The sequence below is a fragment of the Equus przewalskii genome, chromosome 13, assembly GCF_037783145.1.
Source record: "Equus przewalskii isolate Varuska chromosome 13, EquPr2, whole genome shotgun sequence".
Classification (NCBI taxonomy): Eukaryota; Metazoa; Chordata; class Mammalia; order Perissodactyla; family Equidae; genus Equus; species Equus przewalskii.
The window spans coordinates 26,664,999-26,690,492 of record NC_091843.1 but is presented as its reverse complement, the minus strand read 5'-3'; the positions used below and the strand labels follow the sequence as shown (position 1 = coordinate 26,690,492).

At 49.5% G+C, this 25,494-nt stretch overlaps 1 protein-coding gene across 2 annotated transcripts; it reads right to left on the bottom strand.

Moving 5' to 3' along the window:
* Window positions 1-89: 89 nt before the first annotated feature.
* CD74 (CD74 molecule) lies at window positions 90-9,335 on the bottom strand. Of its 2 annotated transcripts, XM_008517245.2 has the most exons (9): window positions 8,677-8,992; window positions 5,035-5,207; window positions 4,744-4,823; window positions 4,136-4,198; window positions 3,248-3,343; window positions 2,840-2,927; window positions 1,612-1,803; window positions 1,023-1,085; window positions 90-724 (listed from the first exon to the last, which is right to left on the bottom strand). In XM_008517245.2, exons 1-8 carry the CDS (start codon window positions 8,751-8,753, stop codon window positions 1,036-1,038), a joined length of 819 nt encoding a protein of 272 aa, XP_008515467.1. In that variant the 5' UTR covers window positions 8,754-8,992; the 3' UTR covers window positions 90-724; window positions 1,023-1,035. The 2 variants fall into 2 exon arrangements, with proteins under 2 accessions (XP_008515467.1, XP_008515468.1); XM_008517246.2 differs by lacking the exon at window positions 1,612-1,803 and having other exon boundaries at window positions 8,677-9,335.
* Between the last annotated feature and the right edge of the window lie 16,159 nt (window positions 9,336-25,494).

Genomic DNA, 25,494 nt, shown 5'->3' with positions numbered 1-25,494 from the left:
CTCCCACCCAGAGCACTGGGTTCAAGGTCTTCAGTTACCTCCTTGGGGTAAATGACCCAGATCCCAACAGAACAGCCAGGAGCCAGAAATGGTCTACTTACTACCTTTTATTCTTACAGGAGCCGCCGCCCTAGGGGCTGGTGACAAGCTTGCTGAGCAGAGGGAACTAGGGGTTGGCAGAGAGTGAGGAGGGGTTGTGGGTGGAGAGGCTGGTTCTTCCTGGCCGAGTGATGCTGGGGACAGAAAGGGTGGCTCATCCCCCTAGTTAAACAGGCTGGAATGCTGAGGCCAAAAGCCAGAGGGGAGGGAGAGCAAATGTGTTGGACTTGGGGGAGCGTCGCCCCCTCTCCCTGCACCTGCCTGCCTCGTCCAGGGGCCTAGATCTTGGAGCTCCATGCTAGCGGCTGCTGTGGCGTCAGAAATGGGGGTCAGCCCAGGTCTTGGCCCACCTCCTTGGGTGTGGTGTCCCTGCTGATGGGCAGTGTTGGGGACCCTGCGTTGTTAATCTGTGCTGTTCTGAGGTGATTTCTCGTCTCAGGATGATGGAGAGCCAGGCACCAGAGTCTCAGGGAATGAGGTGCAGGGTGGGTGACGGCAGGTGCAGGGGGTTGGGTGTAAGGGCAGGAGAGGACCTAGGGTTGGGGGACAGAAGGGCACAAGGGAGTTGCGGCCATGCAGGGCTGGCTGGGTGCTGGCGGCTGCGTCTGCTGTTCTCATAGGATGACTACGGAGAGACAATGCAGCAGGTTACGGTTGGGGTTGCCCTATGTCCCTACCCCTTCCCAGCATCCTGGGGCCTCAGAGCAGTCGAGGACTCCCCACCCTCCACTGCCGCCTGCTCGGGTGCAAGTATTGACCATCATATAGCCCCCCACAACCCCCAGTCCTCATCTATGAAACAGATGACCCAGGGAGGCTGGAGAATGGCCCGGGGTCATGCTGCGCTGGCCATCCACCCATGAGGGAGTCAGCCCCTCTAGGGATGAGCTGCTGGGGATCAGTCTCCCCGCAGGGGCCCTTACCTTGGCTGAGATCCTACTTGGCCATGCCCACCCCAGACGACAGATCCTCGATTTCCAGTGGTTCTGCAAAGGAGCAGCAAATCCATTTGTTACTCACCATCCAGCCTACCGCACCCACTGGCAAGGGGCCTGGGGCTAGTTCTTTCCAACCTAGCCACAGGCCTAGTGCCTGCCAGAGCAGGTGCCAAATCAAATGGAAAGATGCTTGCTGGGTGGTGGCTGAAGTATGGGGAAGTGAGTGAGCAAGGCCAAGGAAGCAGTTGATGAGATGAGCAGGGTGGATCTGTAGCGCTCCTGGAGGCATGAGTGGATGGGGCACGGATGGTGCAAATCACCGTGAAAGGATCGAAGGGTAAATAAGTAGATGAGCGTGGATGTAAGGGGAGAAATGACAGACGGACAAACAGATGAAGAATGCGCAGGTAGGTGGAGGGATAAAGGGGGGATCACATGGCAGAGTGGCTGCCCCCTGGGAGCTGCCCCCTCGAATGTCCTGGTCCCAAGTGCCCCAGGAGGGATCTTACTGCCCCTCGGCCTTCCTGCTCCTTCCTGCTCCTCCGATGCTCCCTGGCACGGGGCCACTGCTTACCACTGCAGTTGTGGTGCCCGCGGCTCCTGGTGTGGGGGACCTCGGTGCCGTTGGGGAAGACGCACCAGCAGTAGCCGGTGCTCCCATAGCACTGGAGCGGCATATAGTTGCCGTTCTCGTCGCACTTGGGCTTGAACACGCCCGGGTGGATGGCAGGGATGCGGCTGACCTCTTCCTGGCACTTGGTCAGTACTGAAGCGACAGGCACGGCGAACACAGTGAGTGAGCGGGCTCTGGGCCCGGGACTCAGCAGAACCAGAGATCCACATACCAATGCTTTGGGTCCAATACCTTCTGCCCAAGTGACTGTACTCTCGCTCTACCTATTGCACAGATAGGGAAACTGAGGTCTGGACCAACAGGGTCCCAGATCAAAGAGGAAGGGAAGAGCTGTGCGGCTAATTCATCTCAGAGTTTGCTGATTTCTTCTGATACTCAATGCCTATTAAAGGTTGGAATTGCACCTATGATTCTGATTTCTAGGGAAAAGCAATGGACACCTTGGTAAGTCTGAGCTTCTGTTACTGGGGGTAGCCAAGTAGAAATGGGGGTTTGTTTTGGGATGCTGTAGAGGGGATTCAAACATCAGCTGGGAGTCGGTGGAGATAGCATCCAAGGTGCCTTCTATGAATCTGAGATAGAAAAGTCAGGCCCATGGCGGGGTGGGCCGTTGATCTGCCATCTCTGAACCCAAAGCTTAGAGGGCAGAGACTTGTCCAAAGTTGCACAGCACATCAGACAGCACCAGGAGGACACGGCACTCTTAAAGGCTTTAGGGCTGAAAATCCTGGTCTACACTGTCCACCAGATGGAACAACTCCAAGGCCCCCTTGTCTGGCACCCACTGACTGTGTGACCTCGAGGAGGTCTCTCTGAACCCAGCCCCCTCGCTGGAATCCGTGGAGTGCAGTGCAGGGCGGGGAAGGCCATTGTGATGACTCCTGGGGTGTGACGGGTGGCTTTTGCTCCAGTCCACTTGTGCAGTGCGATCCTCCATAAGGGAGGTCACCTCCTGCAGGGATGCCTCTGCCCTATGGGGCCTCAGACAGGATGGGGCTGAGGGGCAGCCGAGCCCAGAAGGAACAGGTGGGAAAGACAGGAGTGAGCGGTGAGCGTGGCTGGAGAGTCCAGTGCTTGGATGGGGAAGTGCCCCGGGCCCCAACCTGTGCAGCTCCACAGGAGCCCTGAGGGAGCTCCCAGAGCCGGCACCCACGCCCACTCCCTGTACCTTTTGTCGGACCCTGAGTGGGCTTCTCCTCCAGCGAGTTCCTGCTCATTTCAAACAAGAGCCACTGATGCATCCAGTTCTCAAAGACCTAATGGGGATAGAGGCAGGGGGTCAGGCTCAATAGCCCTCTGCAACCCTGCCTGGCTTTGCTCCTGGGGACAGAGACGTGGAGGGCCAGACAGGGTCCCAACACCCCAGAGGCCAGTACCGCCTGGCTCCCCTTAGAGACCCACGGGGCTCAGTCGAGGTGGCTCCTCAACTCTAAGCACTCCGTGTCTGTGTAAGTGCTGGTCAGCCTCCTCCAGCTTTGGGAGGACGGCCTCCCTGGGCCACGCCTCACCCCACCCCTTCCCGGCCCTGCTTTGGACGTCAGGAAAGAGAGAGCGCGAGTGCGGGAAACCCGCCGACCTTCCAGTCCAGGCCATCCATGGTGCTCTTGAGGTGCTTCAGGTTCTCTTGGAAGCTCCCCTTCAGCTGTGGGTACACTTTCAGGGGGTCGGCCCTCTGCAGGGTAGCAAGGCAAGAAGGAAGGTTCAAGAGAGTTCCCTAGCAGGCAACGTGAGATGTGCGGCCCATGTTCCCCTCGTCCTCCATTCTGAAGGGTGGGACCAAGCTGCACCAAGCTTGGACCGTGGACCTCAGCCATGACGGAGCGAGGGAGGGGCAGGCTGTAAGAGCAGTCCAGCTGCTCAGCTACAAGAGCCCAGGGCTGGGAGCCGGAAGACCCAACTTCCAGGCCTAGTTCTACCAATAACCCCCAGTCTTCTCATCTTTCTCATCTCACCTGGCAGACTCCTACTCATCTTTTGGGTCTCACCTCCTCCAGGAAGACTTCCTTGACCCCACTGCCACCCCCCAGCTAGGTTGGGTCCTCTGCCTCTTTCTTCACAAAGCCCCTGCACGTCCCTCATCACCTGGTCATTTATCTGTCTCCCATGTTAGCCTGGGGTCTCATGGGATTGGGAGCTGCTCTGATTGTTCCCCACGGTGGGCCCAGAGCCTGTACAGTGCCTGGCACCAAGCAGACATGCAGTAAAAAATTGGGAAGGAAAAAATGGTAATCTCGAGCAAGTCTCTTCCAGGCGTTGGGCCTCAGTTTTTCCATCTCAAACACAAAAAAGCAGGGAGTGGTGAGGCTGGACTCCACATAACGTTGAAGGGCCACGCTTGCGTTCCCTCACTAATCTGGTGAGTCTGTATGGAACGCCCGCTGTGAGCTGGCATGGTGCAGCCCTGGGGTGCGGCTGGGCCAGGGGCCTGCAGGGCAGGCAGGGCCGCCCACTGGGTCGCACTCACCAGGAGCAGGTGCATCACGTGGTCCTGTGTCGTGTTCCCGTACTTGGTGGCGTTCTGCATGGGCTGTGGAAGGAAGGAATGCGGTCACCAGCACTGGCCCACGGAGGAGGGGCCCTAGAGCGGAGCCAGCAGCCGGGGTCTAGGTCAGAGTCTGAGTCCCAGGTGCACAGTGGGCCCAGCTCTGGCACCTCCAATTGTGAGAGCTCAAGCAGATCACTTTCCCTCCTGCCTCAATGTCCTTATCGGTCACATCTGCATCAGCTGTCCTGCCCAGGGCTCTGTGGGCAGCAGATAGTTGTGTGAACAGGAACATCCCCCATGTGTGCTATCGGGGCACTGAGAAGGGAGGGACTGAGAAGCCATGGGAAAGGAGCACTGTGGGAATGGTGGAGGGCAGGGCCTTCCTCCAAGGGTGGTTCCCAGAGGCCTTCCTCCCCGACACCTGGGAGCCCTCTTCTTCCTGAGGTGGGCCCTGGCCTCCCCCAGCAATCAGGACCCCCTCCCAGCTGGACTTTTCCTGGGTCAGCTGTCGTCCTTGTCTCTTGGCACCTGCCCTCCATCAGAGCCAGATAACACCTCCCCCTTCCTCATCCTGGGGTTGTCCTTACCCCGTGGGACAGGCCTTCCATGGGCAGCGCCTGCATCAGCATGGGGGTGGCCACTCGAATCTTGCTCACAGGTTTGGCAGCTGTGGGGGCAGGAGGTACAGTATGAGTGACCCCAGTGCCCAGGGAAGAGGTACTCAGATCTGGGGACAAAGGTCTCAGGCTCTGATGAGAAGGGGCTGGAATTCCAGACCAGAGGGAGAGGCCAGTGGGCCCAGCTGGTGCAGGAATGGGGGTCTCTGAGGTGATGGACAGAGGCTCTGGGAGGTGTCAGGACAGAGGTGGGGCACGCACACTTGGGCAGCTTCATGCGGAGGCTCTCCAGCTGCAGGTTCTGCGCGGTAACGGTCAGCTTGTCCAGCCGGCCCTGCTGCTGGAACAGGAAGTAGGCGGTGGTGGCCTGGCCGGCCAGGAGCAGAGCCACCAGGACAGAAAAGCCTGTGTACAGGGCTCCACGGCTGCACTTTCTGTTGGAGGGGAGAGAGGATAGGTCAGAGGAGAGTCCACGGAGGTGGCTACCCCAAGGACTGGCTGGAAGTGGGGGGTGGGCCCCCCTCAAGCTATTCTTAACAGACACACACTTTTAGCACAAACAAGTGCCTTTGGTCACGCAGCTTGAAGACATTCCCCCGCCCCTACTTCCAACCATTGCTGCCCCTGCCGTCCTCCCGAGTAGAAGGCCTGGAGCTGCCCTGGGCCTGGGCTGAGCCGGGAAGAGCCAGGGACAAAGGCCTTGTCCTCTCAGGGCCTCGGTCCCACCTGTGCCATGAGGAACGGTGGAGGGTCTCCCCAGGTTCCCTCTGTCAGGGGATCTCCTGAGGATCAGGGCTGCCTTAAAGGGGAAGGGAGCTTTCACCCCCTACCTACCCAACCCCTGCAGTGAAATCAGAGAAAAGGGAAGGAAGTGGGACCCAGACAGCAGAGCAGGGGGACCACCTGAAAAAGAGAAGTGAGGCCTTGACGTTTTAGGAGTGGGTTGGGGGCAGTGGACAATGTCAGAGGGGAGCAGGGCCAGGTACCACTTCCTCTGGGGGCACATCCTCTGCCCAGGCTCTCCGTGTGTCTTTGAGTAAGTCCTTGCCATTCTTCGGGCCTGTCACATGGGTCCCTCTCACCTCAGCAATTCTAGGATTTGATGGTTTTCCTCTTTGAAGTGAGATCAGACTGTGATCTCACTTTAAGTAAGATCAGAAGTATTTCAAATGGTGATATGCAACTGTGTAGGGGGCGGGGTTCAGCAGGAGTATGTTGCCTGAGCCTGTGTGACCTGGGAGAATTTCTCACCCTCTCTGGACTGGCTGACTGCACAGGGAAGGGTGGCCAGGCCTCAGGGAGCCCTTGCAGCTGTCGGCCTTGGATGTGGTTTGGGGGAAGGTAAGGATCCTGCGCCAGGACCTTGGGAGTTCCTGATCTGTTTTTTCCCACTGCGCTCAGGGCTGGGACTACTAGGACCCACTGGAAAGTGTCAGGATGAGACTGCACCCTGCTTCCTCCAGCAACCTGCAAGGACCGGTTAGGAAATTCCAGGAAACACTTCTGCCTAGTAACTCATCACATCACAAATATGGCTTATTCTCATTGGCTCTCTGCTTGCCAGCCTCTGAGCTTTCCCAGCCAAGGCCCAGCCCAAGGGATTGTTATTCTGTAAGGAGAAAACAAAAACCCTGTGTGGGGAAAAAGCGGAGACCAGACAGGAAAGGAAAACAAATCCTGCTTCTTGGACGTCCTAAGGAACAGGGGTGGCCTGGCCTCAAAAAGTGGTAAAAACTCCTAACAGGCCTGGGTCTTGCCTGGGTTCAAGCTCTCCAGCTCATGACCTAACTGTGCACCCCTTCTGCACCCCCATACCCCGTCTAGTCCCAGCTCCACCTCCCACCACCCTTTTCTGAACTTCAGTTTCTCAGAAGGCCTAAAAATCTAGAGAGTCATATTGGAGATGAGACCGTAGCCTGGACTAGAATCCTGGCTCTGCTGCTCCCTGAGCTTGGGGACCAGGGGCAAGTCAACTCTCTGAGTAACAAAGCAAGAACATCTACTCAAAGGGTTGTTATGTTAAAAAGATCACAAGCGTGACACTCTCGTTCCGTCCCTAGCACACAGTTAGCAATGCCGTAAGTAACACTGTGTACTATTCTCAGGGGAGCTAATAATTAACTTTAGCATCTGGTTTCCTTCCTCTTTATACATCTTGAAGGCCTGTCCTCTGGTGCTGGATCAGTGCCAATTCTTGTCACACCCCTCCCTTCATTTCCTCCTTTCCACTGTTTCCTTCTTGAATAAAAAAAAGTTATTGACCAAAGTCAAGAGCCAACCAGAACCAGCAGGAGTCATGAGACAAGTGTTGCCAGGCAGAAGTGTTCACGAAAGGGTCCGAAACAGGCTCAGGTCTGGAATGGCCTGAGCACACGGGGTGGGCCAGTTTTAGAAGCAGCAACTAACTAAAAAGAAAAGCAGATGAGGATTTGACGAGGGCACACACCTGTACACTGAGCCTACGCAGGGTCTGCCACTCACCGGGTGGCCTGAGCTCAGAGGAGTCCCACCTCCCCTCCCACAAATCATGCCTCTAGAAGGGGGCCGGATGGTATAGAGTGAGCTCAAACTTTGAAATCAGACTAGTCCTGCGTTCAAATTCTGGCTCCAATATTCACTAGCTGTGATGATAGGTAAATTAGTTACTAATCTGAGCCTCCATTTTCTCTGATGTAAACATGGGGATAATAGAAGGACCTGACTCCGAGAGTTACTGTAAGAATTAGGGTTTAGTTTAGCATTTACTTATGTGTCTGGCACATAACTAATCTCAGTCATTACTAACTGATTGACATCTGGTGACAGGTATACAGTGAACGGGAACCATTATCATAACTATTGTTGTCATGATGATGATGATTATTATTATTACTGAGACCCAAAGAGAAGCAGTGATTTATCCAAGTCATACGTGACAGTAGCAGAACCTGGACCAGAATCCAGCCCTCACAAGAGTCCTAGCCGTGGGATTCCTCAGGATTTTCTCAGGCCACTGCTCTCATGGTGCGTATCTGGTTACCTGTCTCCGGAAAGCAGCTCCTCATGACCTCTCTGAGTGTCTCTCTCAAACGACTTTCTGCCTGGCAACAGCTGACATCACAGCTGTAAATCCCCATGATTTGCATATTACTTTGTGGAGACTGGGGGGAGCGGGGAAAATGGGGTAGCTGCATTCTAACCGCCCCCCCCCCCTTCTTTTTCCAAGGACACACATGAATGAGACCATCTCGGGGCTGGGAGAGGGAGCTCAGAATCCTCTGGATGGCTGTGCTGGCCCCTTGCTGCAAGGAAGAGGGGTACAGGCAGGGTGTGACCCACATCAACACTCAGCCCCTTCTAGAAATTTAGCCAGAGCCCCCTCGCCCTTTCTTGACCCCATTCCCACATCTCTCAATCCCTCCTGCGATGGCAGACATCTCCGTCTCCTCTACAGACACCTGCAACTGTAACTCCCCTGATATAAACACATACACCTGCCCGTGGAAATGAGGAGCAAACTCCTCTCTGATGAGCTGCTTCTACCATCCTCTTTTAGAAACTGTGTTTCTCCATCTAAGATCCATAACATTGTCCAAATCTGGCTCAAGGTTTCTAAGCCAGTGTTCATGGCCCAGCTTCGGGGGGTCCGTGAAGCCCCTGATATTGTGTGAAACTCTAGGGAGAGAATCCAAAGCTCTCTTCTGATTCTCAGACGGGAAGTGCGTGATGCAAAGAAAGTTAAAACCCCTGCCCTAGAGGAGCTCCCTCATTTTACGGGAGGGCCAGAGACTTGCTCAAATTCACCCAAACAGCTGTGTTAGAGCAGAGCCTGAACCCGAGCCTCCTGTGACTCCCGGTCCAGTGCTCCTTCCACAGCACCAGTGCCTGTCTGCGTGGTCCAGGATTGTGTGCTGTCACACATACCTCTCCGGGGCCGCGGGGCGCTGGCCCAGGATGGGCACCTGCTCATGGTTGGAGATGAGGTCGCGCTGGTCTTCCATGGTTCTGGCTCCGGATCTTCCCCACGCCTCCTGCTGCTGCTGCTGCTGCTGCTGCTGCCGCCTGCGTGTCTGGGACCCTGAACCCCTGGCTCACCTCTTGAAGTTGGGGCTGAGGAAGAATCTGATTCGTCCACAGGAGGCCACTCCGCCCACCTAGTAGAAGTGGAAGTGAAAGCCACAAAGCTGGAAATACCCCCACTGGGCAAAGCTGCCTTTAATGGGACAGGATGAGGAGGGGGAGCTCCCCAGGCAGGTAGAAAGGCCAGCATGCTTCCATTGGCCATCCAGGGCCCTCATCACTTGTTTCCAGGCAGACCTTTGGATTCATAAGGCTCTTAGGATGTTGGAGAAACAGGCAAATATTCACTCCCCAGATAGGAAATCACTTGGACACAGAAAATGCCTTCTTCTGCCTCCCCTTCTCACCCATAGATGAGTGGGCTCAGGAAGGGGCTGCTTGAGCTTTGGCAAGTCCCTCTCCTTCTCTCTGCTCAGTTATGTCGCCTCAAAACAGGGGAGGAAGGTTGGAGTCAGGGCTCCCTCTGCTCCCTTCTAACTCGAGCACTGAGTGAACCTGACTCCGTGGTTCTTAGCCTCGGGTCCTAATATTTGCCCCCACTGACCAAGCCCTCCTTTGCACTGTGCTAATCGAGTCACAGGCTTCATTTCATTTCCTCTGTACAGAGACCCTCTGAGGACTGTTTTACCTTATTATTCCATTTACACAAAGGGACACGGAGGCTTTGAGAGGCCACATGCTTGCCCAGGCCCGTGCCTTCAGGAATTGGTGGAGCCCGTGTTTTTAACCACTCTACTCTCTGCCTCCTGATGCTCAAATTGTGGGGTTCAAATTGCGGAGGGTGGGGGCCTCTGCAAGGAGGGGCGGGGGAGGGACCGGGAAAGGGGCCCCATGGGGATTTAATTGTGTTGGCAAGGTTTTATTTCTTACTATCTATGGCTTGTATACCATATTTCTTTTATTAATCTTTGCGTCTTTTGTGTGTTTCTAAATTTGCATTAATAAGTTTTTTTTTAATTTAAAAGGCTCTGTGGTTCTGAGATTCAACAAGTCTTAGATGTCAGGAGCCAAGGGAGAGAGGATATGTATTTTCCAGGGGGGGAGAAAAGCAGACACAGCCTTCGATGCAGCCAGACCTGAGTTCAAATCCCGTCAGAAACATCCTAGCTGTATGACTTGAGCCAGTCCCTCAACCTTTCTGAACTGGTTCTCTCCTAATAGAAGAAAGAGAGAAGAACAAGGCCAGAATCGATGTGATGGTTACCATGACCACCTCAAGGCTGAGCTATGGACAAAAATGAAAAATTACATTTTAACCTTGACTGTCGCCAGATAGCCAGAGAACAATGCAATAGTTTTTCCCTGCAATTGTTAGGCCGTTTCAAAAGCCCTGGACACAAGAGAAAGTGTAGCTGGAAAGGGAGACCAATCAGAACTGGACTCAGCCTCAACCTTGCACACTCTGCACTTTTTGCCTTTAAAACCAGCCACCCCAATACCGGGGGATGGGGGCTCACCTATCAACTTGCCGGTTGAGGTGTACTTCCCGGGTTTGCAAACCTTTTAATAAAGCCTCTCTTTTCTCTAAAATTTATCCTTGCCTATAAAGCTGCTCGTTTTGGTTAACACTCCTTTGTAAAGTAAGGGCAATGACACTAAACTCGCAGAGTTGTTAGATTAAATAAGCATATAGCACAGAGCCTGGTACCCGAGAAGATGCTCAAGAAATGAAACTGTTATTCACATATTTACTGCTAAGAAATTTGCTGGCTAATCAAGACAAATGAAATCATATATCCACACAAACTTGTGCATGAATGTTCATGGCAGCTTTATTCATAATAGCCAAAAAATTGGAAGCAACCCAAATGTCCATCCACAGGTCACTGGATAAGTGGATTGTGGTCCATCCATGCAATGGGTACTAATCAACCATGAAAAAGGGAGACTACTGATGCCTGCACCACCCGGAGGAACCTCACAATAATTCTGCTAAATTCCACCGTGTGAAAGAAGCCAGGACAAAAGAGGACATACAGTATGATTCCATTTAGATGAAATTCCAAGACATGCAAACTAATTTACAGTGATAGGAAACAGATGAGGATTGAGGAGGCACAGTGCAGGAAAGGACAAGAGGGAGAGACGGCAAAGGGGCACAAAGAAACTTCTGTGTGTTACGGTTATGCTCATTATCTTGATTGTGGAGCTGTTTTCACAATGTATATATATGTCAAAGCTGACCAAATTGTACATTATAAGTATGTAAAGTTTATTATATATCAATTATGCCTCTTTAAATAAAGCTGTTTAAAAAGTAAGACTTTTCAAAAAGTTCTCTTAAAACACAAGCAACAAAGAAAAATAGTAAGTTGTGCTTCAAAGGACACTGTCAAGAGAGTAAAAAGTCAGCCCACAAAATAGGATAAAATATTTATAAATTATATATCTGATAAGGGTCTAATGTCCAGAATATATAGAGAGCTGTTATTACAACTTGACAATAAAAAGACAACCCAATTTCAAACAAAGGATATGAACAGATTTTTCTCCAAAGGTGATGTACAAATGGTCACTAAGCACATGAAAAGATGCTCCATATCATTAGTCATTAGCAAAATGCAAATCAAAGCCACAATGAGGTACCAATTCACACCTACTATGATGGCTATAATCAAAAAGACAGATAATAACAATGTTGAAAATGTTGTGGAGAAATTGGAACCCTCATCAACTGCTGGTGGGAATGTAAAATGGTGCAGCTACTTTGGAAAATAACTTGGCAATTTCTCAAAAAGTTAAACACAGAGCTACCATGTGACCCAGTAATTCCACTGCTAGAAATCTACACAAGAGAAATGAAAACATACTTCCAACAAAAACCTGTACACGAATGATCATAGCACCATTAATAATAGCCCAAAAGTGAAAACAATCTAAATATCCATCAACTGACAAGTGGGTAAACAAAATGTGGTATAGCCATACAACGGAGTATTATTTAGCCACAAAAAGGAATTAATACCTCAATAAAACTGTTGTTTTTTTAGAAAAGAGTGAAGTACTGATTCATGCCACAAACTGGATGAATTTTGAAAACATTATGCTAAGTGAAACAAAAAGCTACATGTTGTATGATTCCATTTATGTGAAATGTCCAGAAGAGGCAAATCCATAGAGACAGAAAGTAGATTAGTGGTTGCCAGGAGCTAAGGGGAGAAGGGGATGGGGGATGATTGCTAATAGGTATGGGGTTTCCTTTTGGGGTGATGAAAATATTCTGGAATTAGATAAAGGTGATGATTGCACAACTTTGTAGACACACAGAAAACCATTGAGTTGTCCAATTTTAAAAGCTTGAATATTATTGTACATGAATTATAGCTCAATTTAAACACATTTCTTGGTAATGATGCTAGAACACACATACCTTTGCTTCCTCTCTCACTTTGCTCTGTCACTAAAATGACAAAGAGTTTTTTGGTTTTTTTAAAGAATAAATCTATAAGGACAGAGAAAACAGCAGCAGAATTTTGGAAGCTGGAAAGCAGGTGGACTAGAGGTAATTCCCTTAACAGACCCCAGAAAGCTCAATCCTAAACCTGCAGCTAGAAAAGCTGAGAAGGCCCCTATTTACACAGCAGAACAGGCTCAGGAACTGAGGTGTTAGGCACCTGGGAGAGGGCAAAGGTGGTGCTAAAAAGGGGAGGATTTGTTAGAAGTCTGTTCACGAAACTGTCATGGATACTGTCATCCTCTGACTCCCCAAGACCCCCCACCCTCCCGCTAAGAGGAGACTGGAAGTTTCTCCCCAGGCACAGTGCAGCATATGGGCCCAGTTCTGAAGCTGAGAGTCCCGGCCTTCTCCCTACCCAGTTCCCAGAACGCCAGAAGCCAGGCCTTCTCCCTCCAGGCAATTAATGGGAGGATCCTCCTCCAGGGAGGATGGGCATCCCAGGAGGAATTACCTAAAGATTCTGACATTGGGGGTTCCCAGGTGAAACAACCCAGCCAGGCAACTCTACGGGGCAGCCCTCGGTGGATGCGCCCACTCTCGGGTCACGGCTTCCATTTGGCTTTCAGGCAATCAAGGATCATGGGACGCCTGAAGAAAGAGAGTGAACAAAACAAATAACCAAACCCCAAAAAGCACCAGGGAGGAAACAAACGGTCATTAACAGCCTTAGAGAGATACAGGACCCTACTCCATCCACGAAACAAGAATAGGATGCTATAAAGATATGAGTACTATTAGAAACACAAACAAAGGAACAAATGGCTCTTGAAGATTAAAAAGACAAGGGCAGATACTAAACATCAGTAGATGGAAGATAAAGTTTTGTTGTAGTTTCTTTTTAATCTCCCAGAAAGTAGACCACAAAATAAAGATAAAAAGAAAGAAATCAGAGAGAAAAGATAAAAGAATTAAAGACCAGCTCAGGAGGCCCAACAGCCAAATATCAGAGTTCCAGAAATAGAGAACAGAAAATTAAGGGGAAGAAATCATCAGTGAAACAATTCAGTACAATTTCCAGAACTCGAGGACATAAATTTCCAACTGAAATGGCTCAGTGAGTACCGAGGACAAGGTATGAAAATAATTCCACACCAAAGGACATCACCATGAAGTTTCAGAAAAACAAAGACAAAGAGAAGATTCTGCAAATTTCCAGAAAGGAAAAAAAAAAACAGATAGAAAGAATCAGGCATCAGAATGACTTTAGACTTCTTAACAGGAACCCTGGAAACCAGAAGATCATGGAGCAATGCCTTCAAAATTCTATGGGAAAACAATTTCCACCATAGACTCTTAACTGAGCCAAATTATCAAATGGGTGAGGGTGTCGTTAAGATATATTCAGACATTCAGTATCTCAAAAAATTATTCTTTCTCCAAAAGCTTCAGGAAGTTATGCTCCACCAAAATGAAGGAGTTCACTAAAAATAAAGGAAGATCTGGACATGGGAAACTAAAATTCAAGTCAGAAAGGGAATGGGGACCCCCAGGATGATGGTACAGAGAAATCCTAGGAGGAAAGCCACAGATCCACACTGGATCAGGCCTGCAGGCTCTGAAGGACATTTCTTCAACCAGATAAAATGGATAACTCTCTGATCTACCTGACTGTGCTGGGAGGCAAGTTAGTCATTCCTGGAGAGCATTCATGAAGCACAGGAAAACCAAGACAACTGTTAACTCTTGGGAAACAAAAGCTCTACAGGACGTGAATAGCAATCCTAGTATACTACGTAGCTCAGCTACGAACGGCATTTACATTGTCATGATGTGGCAACCACTGAATACTGACCTCACCGAACATACGATAGAGGCGTATGGGAAGACAGGAGGATAGGAAGAGGGACAGACGGACAGAGGAGGAAAGAGGGCTAAATCTTCATCTTCCATAGTGAAAAACCAACCAGATGATGCTTACAACTGGAAAACCAGGGAATAACAATCCCAGAAGTGATTCAGAGATGTGGAGTTAAATACCACAAGAACTGGCTTAAGAAGTTTGAAAGTGGCACGAAGAGGAAGGCAAGGAGCTGCTGTGTTCACAGCCAGTCTTACAGAAGCATTTGATCTTTGAAATATGTGAGTTTATAACTGACACAAAGTAAAACAGGGCCTTTTCCTTGTGAAGCCACTTTAGGCCACAGCTGAGGGTGACCCCAAAGGTCATCCTGTCCTTGCCCCCAGGAGGCTGGAGATAATTTGAGCAAGGGTGGGCCCCAAGACTGAGTTTCCCAGGGTGGGCCGGATGAGGGCTCCCTCCATCTCTTCTCACAGGGTGAGAGGTCCCAGTTGTCACACAGCCCCACCACCCACCATCACTGCATGGGGAAGGAGACAGAGTGACAGGAAGCAGGAAGGCCTAGTATCTGAAACATTCTTAGGGGATACAGGGTTAAGGAGGATTCAGCTCCCCCATTGTTCATATGGAGAAATTCTGGCTCAGAGGTGGGAAAGGAACTGGCCCAAGGCCACACAGCAAGGTCACAAAGAACTGGGACTGGCCCATGCAGTATGACACGAGTGTTAAACAAAAGAGCTCTGGGGGCTGACCCATGGCTGAGTGGTTAAAGTTCCACACATTCTGCTCCAGCAGCCTGGGGTTGGTGAGTTCAGATCCTGGGCACGGATCTACTCCACTCATCAGTCATGCTGTGGAGGCATCCCACACACAAAAAAATAGAGGAAGATTGGCAGAGATGTTAGCTCAGGGCTAACCTTCCTCAAGAGAAAAAAAGGAGGAGGGGAGGAGGATTGGCAAGGATGTTAGGGCAAATCTTCCTCACCAAAAAAGAAAAAAACAAAAAAAACCCCAAAAGAGCTCTGGGGTAGACTTCCTGGATTCACATGGCATTCAATGGCGGATCACAAAGCTGAGGAAGGGAAAATGCAGGTGAGTCAGAAACATCTTTTCTCCAGAAAGCACGGAAGTGCTCAAAGACTACTGGGGTTTGTCAGAAGGACCCCAGAGCCGACTTGAAGGGGCACCTGCCAGCCAAATAGGGGACAATTCCCGCATCAGTTAGAATAATTTACCCTCCTCTTTAGAAGGAAGTATTTGTTCAGTCTCAATTGATGATCCTTCTTTAGAGAAGGATACAAGCTAATTAATGTAGAAGAAAAGATAGAATTAGAAAATCACCTGTTTGTAACCTGCAGTGTAATAATTGATTCACGCAAGGCCCACCCATGGATGCCAAAACCGTGAGACAAAGGGTTGGGGCAGAACAGGATATTCACATCCCAAAGTTAAAGACGGAAAGGCCTTTACAATGGTGCAGACCTGCTGTCACCACCAAGCCACTGAACCTAGCATCACCAGTAGTGGGACAACCTGGCATTTTGCGTTTCCTAATCGGGTAAAATAATCAGCAGCAGCTTTGCTAAAAAAATCGTTGACCTGAATTTGCCTTTAGATCTAAACTCCAGTTTACAGGAAATACAGGGGCCAGCAGAACAAGTTAAATAACACGATGAGGAAACAGACAAATCCAGGGACAGTGTATAGATGACAACTGTGCCCATCAAAGAGTCGATATCACGAAAAAAGGCGTGTGTGTGTGGAGAGGATTCTATACTTTAAAAGATTAAAGGGAAATCTAATAACAAATGCAATCTGTAAATCCTGACAAGCCTCTGGTTTGAAAAAAAAGTTGTAAAACGTATTTTTGAGGGGCCGGCCCCGTGGCCAAGTGGTTTCGGTGGCCCACGGTTTCACTGGTTTGGATCCTGGGCGTGGACATCGCACCGCTCATCAGGCCATGTTGAGGCGGCGTCCCACATGCCACAACTGGAAGGACCCACAACTAAAGCGTGCAACTATGTACTGGGGGGATTCGGGGAGAAAAAGCAGAAAAAAACCCCATATTTTTGAGAAGCTGGGGAAATTTGAATAAGGACTGAATATTAGATGATATTTGGGAATTATTACTGCTTTTCTTAGGTGTGATAACGGAATTTTAGCCTGCTTAGGAGAATATTTTTCTTTTTAGGAGTTGAAGTCTGAATGAAGTACTTGGAGGTGATGTAACATGAGGTCTGCAACTAATTTTCAAATGGTTCAGAAAAAAAAGATGATAGAAAGATAATAGATAAAATTAATAATAGTTGAATCTAGGTGGTGGGTACATGAATGATCAACTTTTCTGTATGTTTGAAATTTTTCATAATAAATGGTTGGAAAAAAATTAAAGCAACTGTGTACAAATTTGATTTCCTCCTATATAAGAATTGTACCGGCTGCTAGGAAGACACTACATTCCCATCATTGTTACAATGACACATTGTTACACTGACAGTGGGCTCTTTCACAGCATGAGCACAAAATGTGTGTTGTATAACCCTCTTTGAAATTTCTCAGTGACTATCACAAGTTTTTTGGATAGGAAAAAAATTCCAGCTCCACCACTTACCAGATGTGTGATTTTGAGCAAATTACTTAACTCCTCTGTGCCTCAGTTTCCTCACCTGTAAAATGGGCATACTAATAGAACCTGCGTGATTGGGTTGTTGGGAAAATTGAATGAATTAATACACATATGCCTGTCTAGAGACTAAGTGTGAAATAAATGTTAGGCAGTTCAATGATAGAATTTTTTTCTGCAAACTTGCTAAATTTGAATCTGGGACCCTGCCTGTGTGCAGAGATTTGGACCTGCTCAACAGAGCCCTAGGGGGCCTCCTGCTCCCTCTCTGGGCCTTCCTGGAAGTCTCCTCCAGCGGAGACCCTCGAGCTAGTCTAGGTGGAGATGCCTGCCCTGCCTTGGTCTAGGCACTCCTGGCCCCAGAGGTGTGAGTTCCTGCCAGTCCCCCTGGGTGAGCCAGGAGGTGGAGCGTCCCGGAACCTCCGGTCCATCCTATTCTCCTTCTTGGTCCTGAGTCCCTGAGGGGGAAGAGCTGCCCCAGGTGGCAGGCGGTGCATGTCCAGCCCTGTCCACCACCCTACATGGCCTGGGGCCCTCCTTTCTGTGTGGGCCCCCGCGGGCCCTAGTACACCTTGGCTATGCACAAGGGGCTGGAAAAGGTGCTCTTTGTGGGGAAGGAGCTGGCCTGGGCTCCAACCCTGTATCTGCTACACCTGCCTCAGGCCAGTCACTGACATCACTTCTTTCATTCACTCACTCATTCATTCAACAATTATTTATTGCGTGTCTACTGGGTACGTGGGCTATGCTGTTGAACAGAGCAGACAAGTGTCCCTGCCCTTAGGGAGTTTACACTCTAGCAAGAGATAACCAAGTAAATGATATTGTTTGTTATGAGAGCCGTGCGTGAGAGGGGAAGAGGAAAGGCATCACTGGTGCAGCAGGATGGGGCAGGGTGAGTGCTTTATAGGGTGTAGGGATGGGCCTGACTGGCGAGGCGAGATCTGAGTACAGGTGTGAAGGAGACGTGGTGGTTAACAAAGCCCACGTCTGGGGGCATGAAGGAACAGCCGAAGCAGAGGTCCCACGGCGGGGATGTGCCTGGCAGGGCTGAGGAACTGCAAGGAGGCCAGCGTGGCTGGAGTGAAGCCACTGAGATGAGAGTGAGTGGACGTGAGGTCAGCGAGGTACGGGGCCAGATCTGTGGCCATCGTCACGACTTGGGCTTTTCCTCTGAGTGAAATCGGAAGCCGTGGGAAGGCTTGGAGCAGAGGAGTGACATTATCTGACTTGTGGTTTGAAAGGGTGGCTCAGGCTGTCGCGTTGAGAATCTGTCCAATAGGGACAGATAATCCCACTGCCTCATGAGACTGCTGTGAAGGTCCAGGGACAGCCTGGCTGGGCACCACGGTGTAACAAAAGGCCCTGAACATAGCACAGTGTTTCTGGGAGAAAGAGACTAGCTGCTTGACTCCTTCCTGTCTTACGGAAGGGGCAATTGAGCAAGGAGAGGATTTGATCCACCCAAGGTCAGAGGTTCTTACAACCAGTTCAGGTTCTGGAACTCTGGGACTCTCCTCCCCACTGGCATCTGGCAGGTAGGTCAATAGGATGGCCTTTGGACATGTGATCTCAGCCAGCACAGCCAGCAGGACTGACCGAGTGCTCCCCTATGACTCACTCTCCCGACACACAGATATTAAGCACCAGTTCTACGCCAGGCACCAGGACACAGGGGCATTTGGAGACACCTGGCAAGGGCAGAGCCTGCCTCTGGTGGGGCAGGAATCAGATATCAGTTAGAGACCAGGGTTCCAATGGCTTAGGGGTCAGGGGTCAATCTGTGGCTGGGGTCAGGTCACAGCTGAGGCTGGAGGCAGGGCAACCAGTTAGGAGGCTGTGCTGAAGTCAAGATGGAGAGGCAGTGTCTGAGTGTGTGGAGGAAAGGGGGCAAAGGCTAAAAACATCAGAAGGAAAGTCCACAGGATTTGAGCCGGACTGGATATGCAGAGAGAGGTGGGACCAAGAGGCCGCTGAGCTTTCCTGCTGGGGTGATGGAGAAGATGATGTCATTCATAGAAACAGGAAGTCCTTGGCACGTTACAGGAACAGAAAGAAGCGCAGCGCGTCCAGCCTAGTGAGTGAGGGGAGAGCGGTTTCGGACGCCGTTGAAGGGACTTGCCGGGGCCTGCTTGTGTAGGCCTTGTCGCAGCTTGGTTATTAGTCCAAGAACAATGGGAAGCTGGTGGAGGCTGTCAGCCAGGCAGGGGCTGGGTCTGGTTTATGTTTTGTTTCGCTTGTTTTTTTTAAGATTTTATTTTTCCTTTTTCTCCCCAAAGCCTCACCGGTATGTAGTGGTGTATTTTGTTGTGGGTCCTTCTGGTTGTGGCATGTGGGATGTCACCTCAGCATGGTTTGATGAGCGGTGCCATGTCCGCACCCAGGATCCAAACCGGTAAAACCCTGGGCTGCTGAAGTGGAGCACGGGAACTTAACCACTCGGCCACAGGGCGGGCCCCTGGTTTATGTTTTATTTATTTCCTTATTTTTTAAAGATTGGCACCTGGGCTAACAACTGTCGCCAATCTTTTTTTTCTGCTTTATCTCCCCAAACCCCCCCGTACACAGTCGTATACCTTAGTTGCAGGTTCTTCTAGTTGTGGGATGTGGGATGCCGCCTCAATGTGGCCTGACGAGCGGTGCCATGTCCGCACCCAGGATCCGAACCCTGGGCCGCGGCAGTGGAGTGTGCGAACTTAACCACTCGGCCACAGAGCCGGCACCTGGTTTATGTTTTAAAATGACGTGTGAGGGGCTGGCCCAGGGGCGTAGTGGTTGAGTTTGTGTGCTCTGCTTTGGAAGCCTGGGGTTCGCAGGTTTGGATTCCCGGTACGGACCTAGCACTGCTTATCAAGCCATGCTGTGGTGGCATCTCACATAAAATAGAGGAAGACTGGCACAGATGTTAGCTCAGCAACAATCTTCCTCAAGCCAAAAGAGGAAGATTGGCCATAGATGTTAGCTCAGGGCCAATTTTCCTCAAAAAAAAAAAAAAAAAAAAAAGATGTGTGGTATACAGATTTAAAGGGGCAGAGTGGGAGCAGGAGACCAGTTAGAAGTTGAAGTAGGGAGCCAGCCCCTGGACCAGTGGTTAAGTTCCCCCGCTCTGCTCCGTTGGCCCAGAGTTTCACTGGTTTGGATCCTGGGTGCGGACATGACACCACTCACCTGGCCATGCAGAGGCAGCATCCCACACGCCACAACCAGAGGCACTCACAACTAGAATACATAACCATGTACTGAGGGGCTTTGGGGAGAAGGAAAAAAAAAAAAAGACTGGCAACAGATGCTAGCTCAGGGCCAATCTTAAAGAAAAAGAAGTTGAAGTAGTTTAGGTGAGAGATGGAGGTGACTTCAAGTGACGGAGAAGACAAGGAGAAGCAGATGGATTCTATGGCTGTTATGAAGGCATAAACGGCAGGACAGGCTGTGGGAGTGAGGTCAAAGATGGTGCCTGGGTTTCGGGCTGTGAATGGAGGGTGGCATTCGTTGAGATGGGGACGACTGGGAGAACACATTCTGAAATAGGTAAACTCCAGAGTTTGGTTCTGGCTGTATTCTGAGTGCCACTCACGCATAGACACCAAGAAGAGGACTGAAGGTACCAGACCGAAACTTAAATGAGAGTGAACGTGTATATTTGCGAACGATCAATTTGCAGATGGTGTTTAAAGCCACGGGACTGATCAGAGCAGGCCTGCAAATTGGGTTGGGAGGAGATCGGGAGGGGAAGGAGTGGTGCCAGCATGGTACGGGGAGCAGGTAGGGGGGTAGCAGCTGCAAGAGGACGCAGTCATTGTGTTAGAGCATGTTTGTCCGAATACAGGAGTGACTCAGGGTTGGGGGGGAGAGACTGATGATGCTGAGGAGGAGGGGTCCCACTCAGTGAGTCCCATGGTGCTTCCGCAGAGCTGCCCCTCCACAGCAAGGTCACTAGGCTGTCGAGCCTCCTCCCCAGGCTGGGTGGCCCTGGAGTGTCTCTCCTCCAAGGCACCAAACCAGCTCCCTCCCACCTCTCTTTTCCTGCTCCCCAGGACTCAGACCTCCTGCCTGGGCCTGGCAGCTCATTTCCCAAATGCTGCCACCAACAGTGCCATCCACTGGGTTTGAGGGAAAAACGAAACTTACTGAATTACACTAAGACCCTAGCTCCTGACTTTCACTGTCTCTTGATGGAGCTCTGTCTCATCTCTTTGATTGAATGTACGTCATTCCCACGTGGCTTCTCATTTTATTGTCACAACAGCCCTGTGAGTCTCAGGGAGATTAATGAGATGTACAAGTGCTAGTTAAGCGCCAGCAAGTGGCAGAGCTGGGATTTGAACCCAGATCTGAGCTGTCTGCAGAGCTCATTCTCTTACCTACCAGGCCCTGCTGCCTCCCACAGACCCCTTACTCACTTTGACCAGTCTTAGGGAAGGCCATGTCTCCTGTGGCCCCTACTCCCATGGGAGGGATTAGAAAGGCAGATGGGATGCCTTCCCAATCTTTGTTTCATTTGGGCAATTTCTACCTCCATTACTCTCCAGACAAGCTTAATATCAGTTTCCCAGGCTTGTGTCCCACCCAGGAATGATTCTTTTTGAGCATTTCCTCACATCCCTGATGGTTTGCCTGCATGCCTCCAGAGATAGAGAGCTCACTACCTCCATGGGTAGTCTGTTCTAGGCAATAGGATAGCATAGTGACCCAGAGTATGGACTCCAGCTCAAGTTGCTTTGGTTGAATCTCAACTCTGCTACCTACTGGCATCCTGTGCCTCAGTTTCCTCATCTGTAAAATGGTAATAACAGTAGTACCCACTTCAAGTACTAGTATGATTATAAGGACTAAACAAGATGCTACTTTTAAGTTGCTTGGTACGTGCTTAATAAACTTTAGCTGTTGACATTATCATTACTGTATTTTTCCTGAGCTAGAATACAGCTTGCCTCCTTCTGCCTCCACAGTGGGCCCAGCCCTGTCCTTTGGAATTCTTCCGCACTCACCTGCAGGTTATCCCTATTGTTCTGCATTTCTCAATTTTCATTTTCTCCTGACGCCAGAACTTTTTTTTTGCAAGCTCAGTTATTCACCGTGCAAACACGATTTTCCTATAAACATGACTTCTCCTTGACAGTCACTGGTTGTTTGCCTGGCAAACTTGACATTGCCAAATTCATAACTCGGGGTGGAAGAATGTAGCTTCAAGACCTCGCCCCCTGCCCTCACAGGCCTGCTTGTTGGCTCCCAGGCTTTTGCATTCCCTGGTTTGGGCCCCAGTGACTGCTTATCCTAAGCATCTACCATCAGGGCAGGATCACATCATGATGAAGAGCCCAAACTCTGGAGCTAGACAGAACCAGTTCAAATCGAGACTCTTCTGCTTCCTGGCTGTAAGAGATCTTAGCCAAGACACTTGGTCTCCCTGAGCCTCTGTTTCCTCATCTGCAAAATGAGACCAATAATCATCTTGCCTCCTTCATAGGATGTGGCGAGGACTGACTGATACATAGAAACCACTCAGCACAGTGCCTACCTCAGTAAACGTTTGCCATGAACATTCCAGGGCCATGCTGTGCAATAGGGCAGCCACTAGCTGCACGTGGCAGGTGAAGCCTTGAAACGTGGCTAGTCCAAATTGAGATGTACTGTAAGTGTAAAATACACACTGGATTTCAAAGACTTAATACACAAAAAGAAAGTAAAATATCTTGACAATTTTTTACATTGATCATATGTTGAAAGGAAAATATTTTGGATTTATTGGGTTAAGCAAAATATATTATTACAATTAATGTCATTTTTGTACTTTTTAATATGGCTACTAGAAAATTTGAAATTACATATGTGGCTCAGTTTTGTGGCTTGCATTGTATTTCTTTTGGACAGTGCTATGGTGAGTTTTTCTTTTCTTGATAGTGGTGGTTTTTTTTTTTCATTGGAGGAGAAGAGAAATGGTACATTTGGTTTTGGGGTATTTGAATTTTAGTGGCTGCACCTGTCTCATAGATGGCATCTGAGCCGCACAGGCTACTTGGAGATTATAGAGATCCAATCTCCCCTCTGCAAAGATAGGGAAACTGAAGCCCATAAGAAATGGGATATACTCAGGGCCACACCATTAATAGTGGCAGAAGCCAGATCAGAACCCAGACACCTCCCCCATCCCGACAGGCGGCTTCCTGTCAGAAGAATGCCACCTGGTGGTCATCCATATATGACCGCTGCAAGCTCCCACAGCACAGGGCTCCCTCAGCTCCTCAACCTCCTTGCCAGCCTGACTGCGCTGAGCCCCAGCCTGCCAGGGGTGTCACAATGAAGTGATTAAGGGCACAATCTGTGGTTACAGACAAGTGCAGGTCTGAATCCCGCCTCTGCCCCTTTCTAGCTGTGTGCCCCTGGACCAATCGCTGAACTTCTCTGCCCCTCAGTTTCCCCATGTGTAAGATGTGGGTAATAACAGTACTTACCTCAAAGCGAATGAATGACATAACACCCGTAATCTGAGTCAACAAATATTTACAGAGCACCATCACTTACACTCTGTTCCTGGTGCTGGGATACAGCAGTGACCTAAACAGACAAATCCAGTGGTTCTCCAAGTGTGGTCTCCACCTGGGGACTCGTTAGAAGCGCAAATTCTCAGGCCTCCTCTCCAGATCTACTGCATCCGAATCAGAGGCATGCTCAAGGTTGAGAACCACTGGACTCAGAGACGTGGATGTACTTATCAGATGGGGTTAAGCAACATGAATGTGGCAGGATACATGGATAAATGGCTTGAGAAAGATGGCCTGAGGTGGCGGGATACTAATTGATCTGTGATGGTCAGGGAAGAACTGTCTGATAGGTGACAAAATTCAGCAGAGATCTGAAAGCAAATATTTAGAGGAAAGGGAAAAAGGGCATGCCTTTGCACCTTCCAAACACTGCCTGTAAACTGCATACACAACTTCTGCTTATATTGCATTGGACAAAACAGTCATATGGGCCACGTCTAGCTGCCTGGGCTGGGAACTGTAGTCTTTATCCTGATCAACCATACATTCAGCTAAAAACTGAGACTCCTATTTACAATAGAAGATGAAGAAAAAGTATACTGGGGAACAATTGTTTCTGCCATACTAAGCGATCCTGATGTAAGTAGCCTTTGGGAGTCTGGTTTACACTTGTATGCTTCCAACAATGGGGAGATCACTATCTCATGAAGCAGTTTTATTTCCTCTTTGAGCAGCTCTTTTACCTTTTTTTTGAGGAAGATTAGCCCTGAGCTAACATCTGCTGCCAATCCTCCTCTTTTTGCTGAGGAAGATTGGCCCTGAGCTAACATCCATGCCCATCTTTCTCTACTTTAGATGTGGGATGCCTGCCACAGCATGGGTTGACAAGTGGTACAAAGGTCCACACTCGGGATCCAAACCGGCGAACCCTGGGCCACGGAAGTGGAACATGCAAACTTAACTGCTGCGCCACCGGGCCAGCCCTGAGCAGCTCTTTTAGAAAACTGTTCAACTCTACCTCTCTACAACTCCTAACCACTGACCAAGTTCTACCAACTTAGGACTACACACAATACTGCCTGCCCTCTCCTCCCCAAGACAGAACTTTACCTCTTTGAAGTCCCTTAAACATCTCTTTGGACTGCCTAAGGTCAATAATGCTTCCCTGAAACCACATCTTGGGAAAGGTCCTCCTGATCTTGCATCAAAAGATTGAGAATAGCCTTGAGAGTGCCCTCCTGGATGACAGGGAGCTCCCACATGACCACCCAGGTCAACGAAGGCTAACTGGAAGCAGAAACAGCTGGCAAGGCTAGTGCTCTACCTCAGGCAGAAGCCAGAGGAAGCCATGCAGGCACACATTTAGTTCCAGTACTCTTGGAATCTTCTGTTTTGTAATTTCCTCATGTTTATTTTGCAGTTCAGTAATTCTCTCTTCACTTGGCTCTAATCTGCCATTGAACTCATCCACTGAATATTTAATTTCAATTATCATATGTATTTTTATTTCTAAAAGTTTTCTTTGGCTCATTTTTTAACATACCTGATTATTATTTATACTTTTTGCCCACTCTTTTTTGTTCCATGTGTATTTCTTTAAACATTTCTTATGCAGTTATTTTATATTGATAATTCTAATATGATCTGAAGCCTTTGGGGTATACATGTCTGCTGTTTATGCTCTCATTCAGGTGGCTTATTTTCATGTGCGTTGATTTTTTTTCTTTTGGAGCCATATTTGGTTGAACCTAACCTGTAGGAAACTGAAGGGCCTCAACCGTGCATGGTTTTCTCCAGAAAGGATTGCTTTTGCTTCTGCCAAGAGCCTGAGGACACTCCTACCTGGGACCACATTAGCCCAGAAATCTGAGGATTTCTGGCTTAACGTGGTCAAGTTCAGCTCCCTCACCTTGGGGCTGGGGATGGGAGAGGGGACAGAACCTAAATTTAACCTCCTCTCATTGACTCTGGCATTTGCCCCAACGGCCACCCCCAACTTTCTTTGCCTACAGCTCTGTTTGATGTTCTCTTTCTCATTTCTTTAATGGCCTTGTGGATTTCCTTTACTTCTCTGGAGCCCAGGAATGCATGTTTGTCTTAATTTATCCAAGATGTAGAAAGATCCTTCAAACTACAGTCATGTGCCACATAACAACATTCCAGTCAATGATGGACTGCATATATGACAGCTGACCCATAAGATTAGTACCATATACCCTAGGTGTGCAATGGGCCATACCATCTAGGTTTGTTTAAGTACACTCTATGAGGTTCAATGACAAAATCGCCTAACACATTTCTC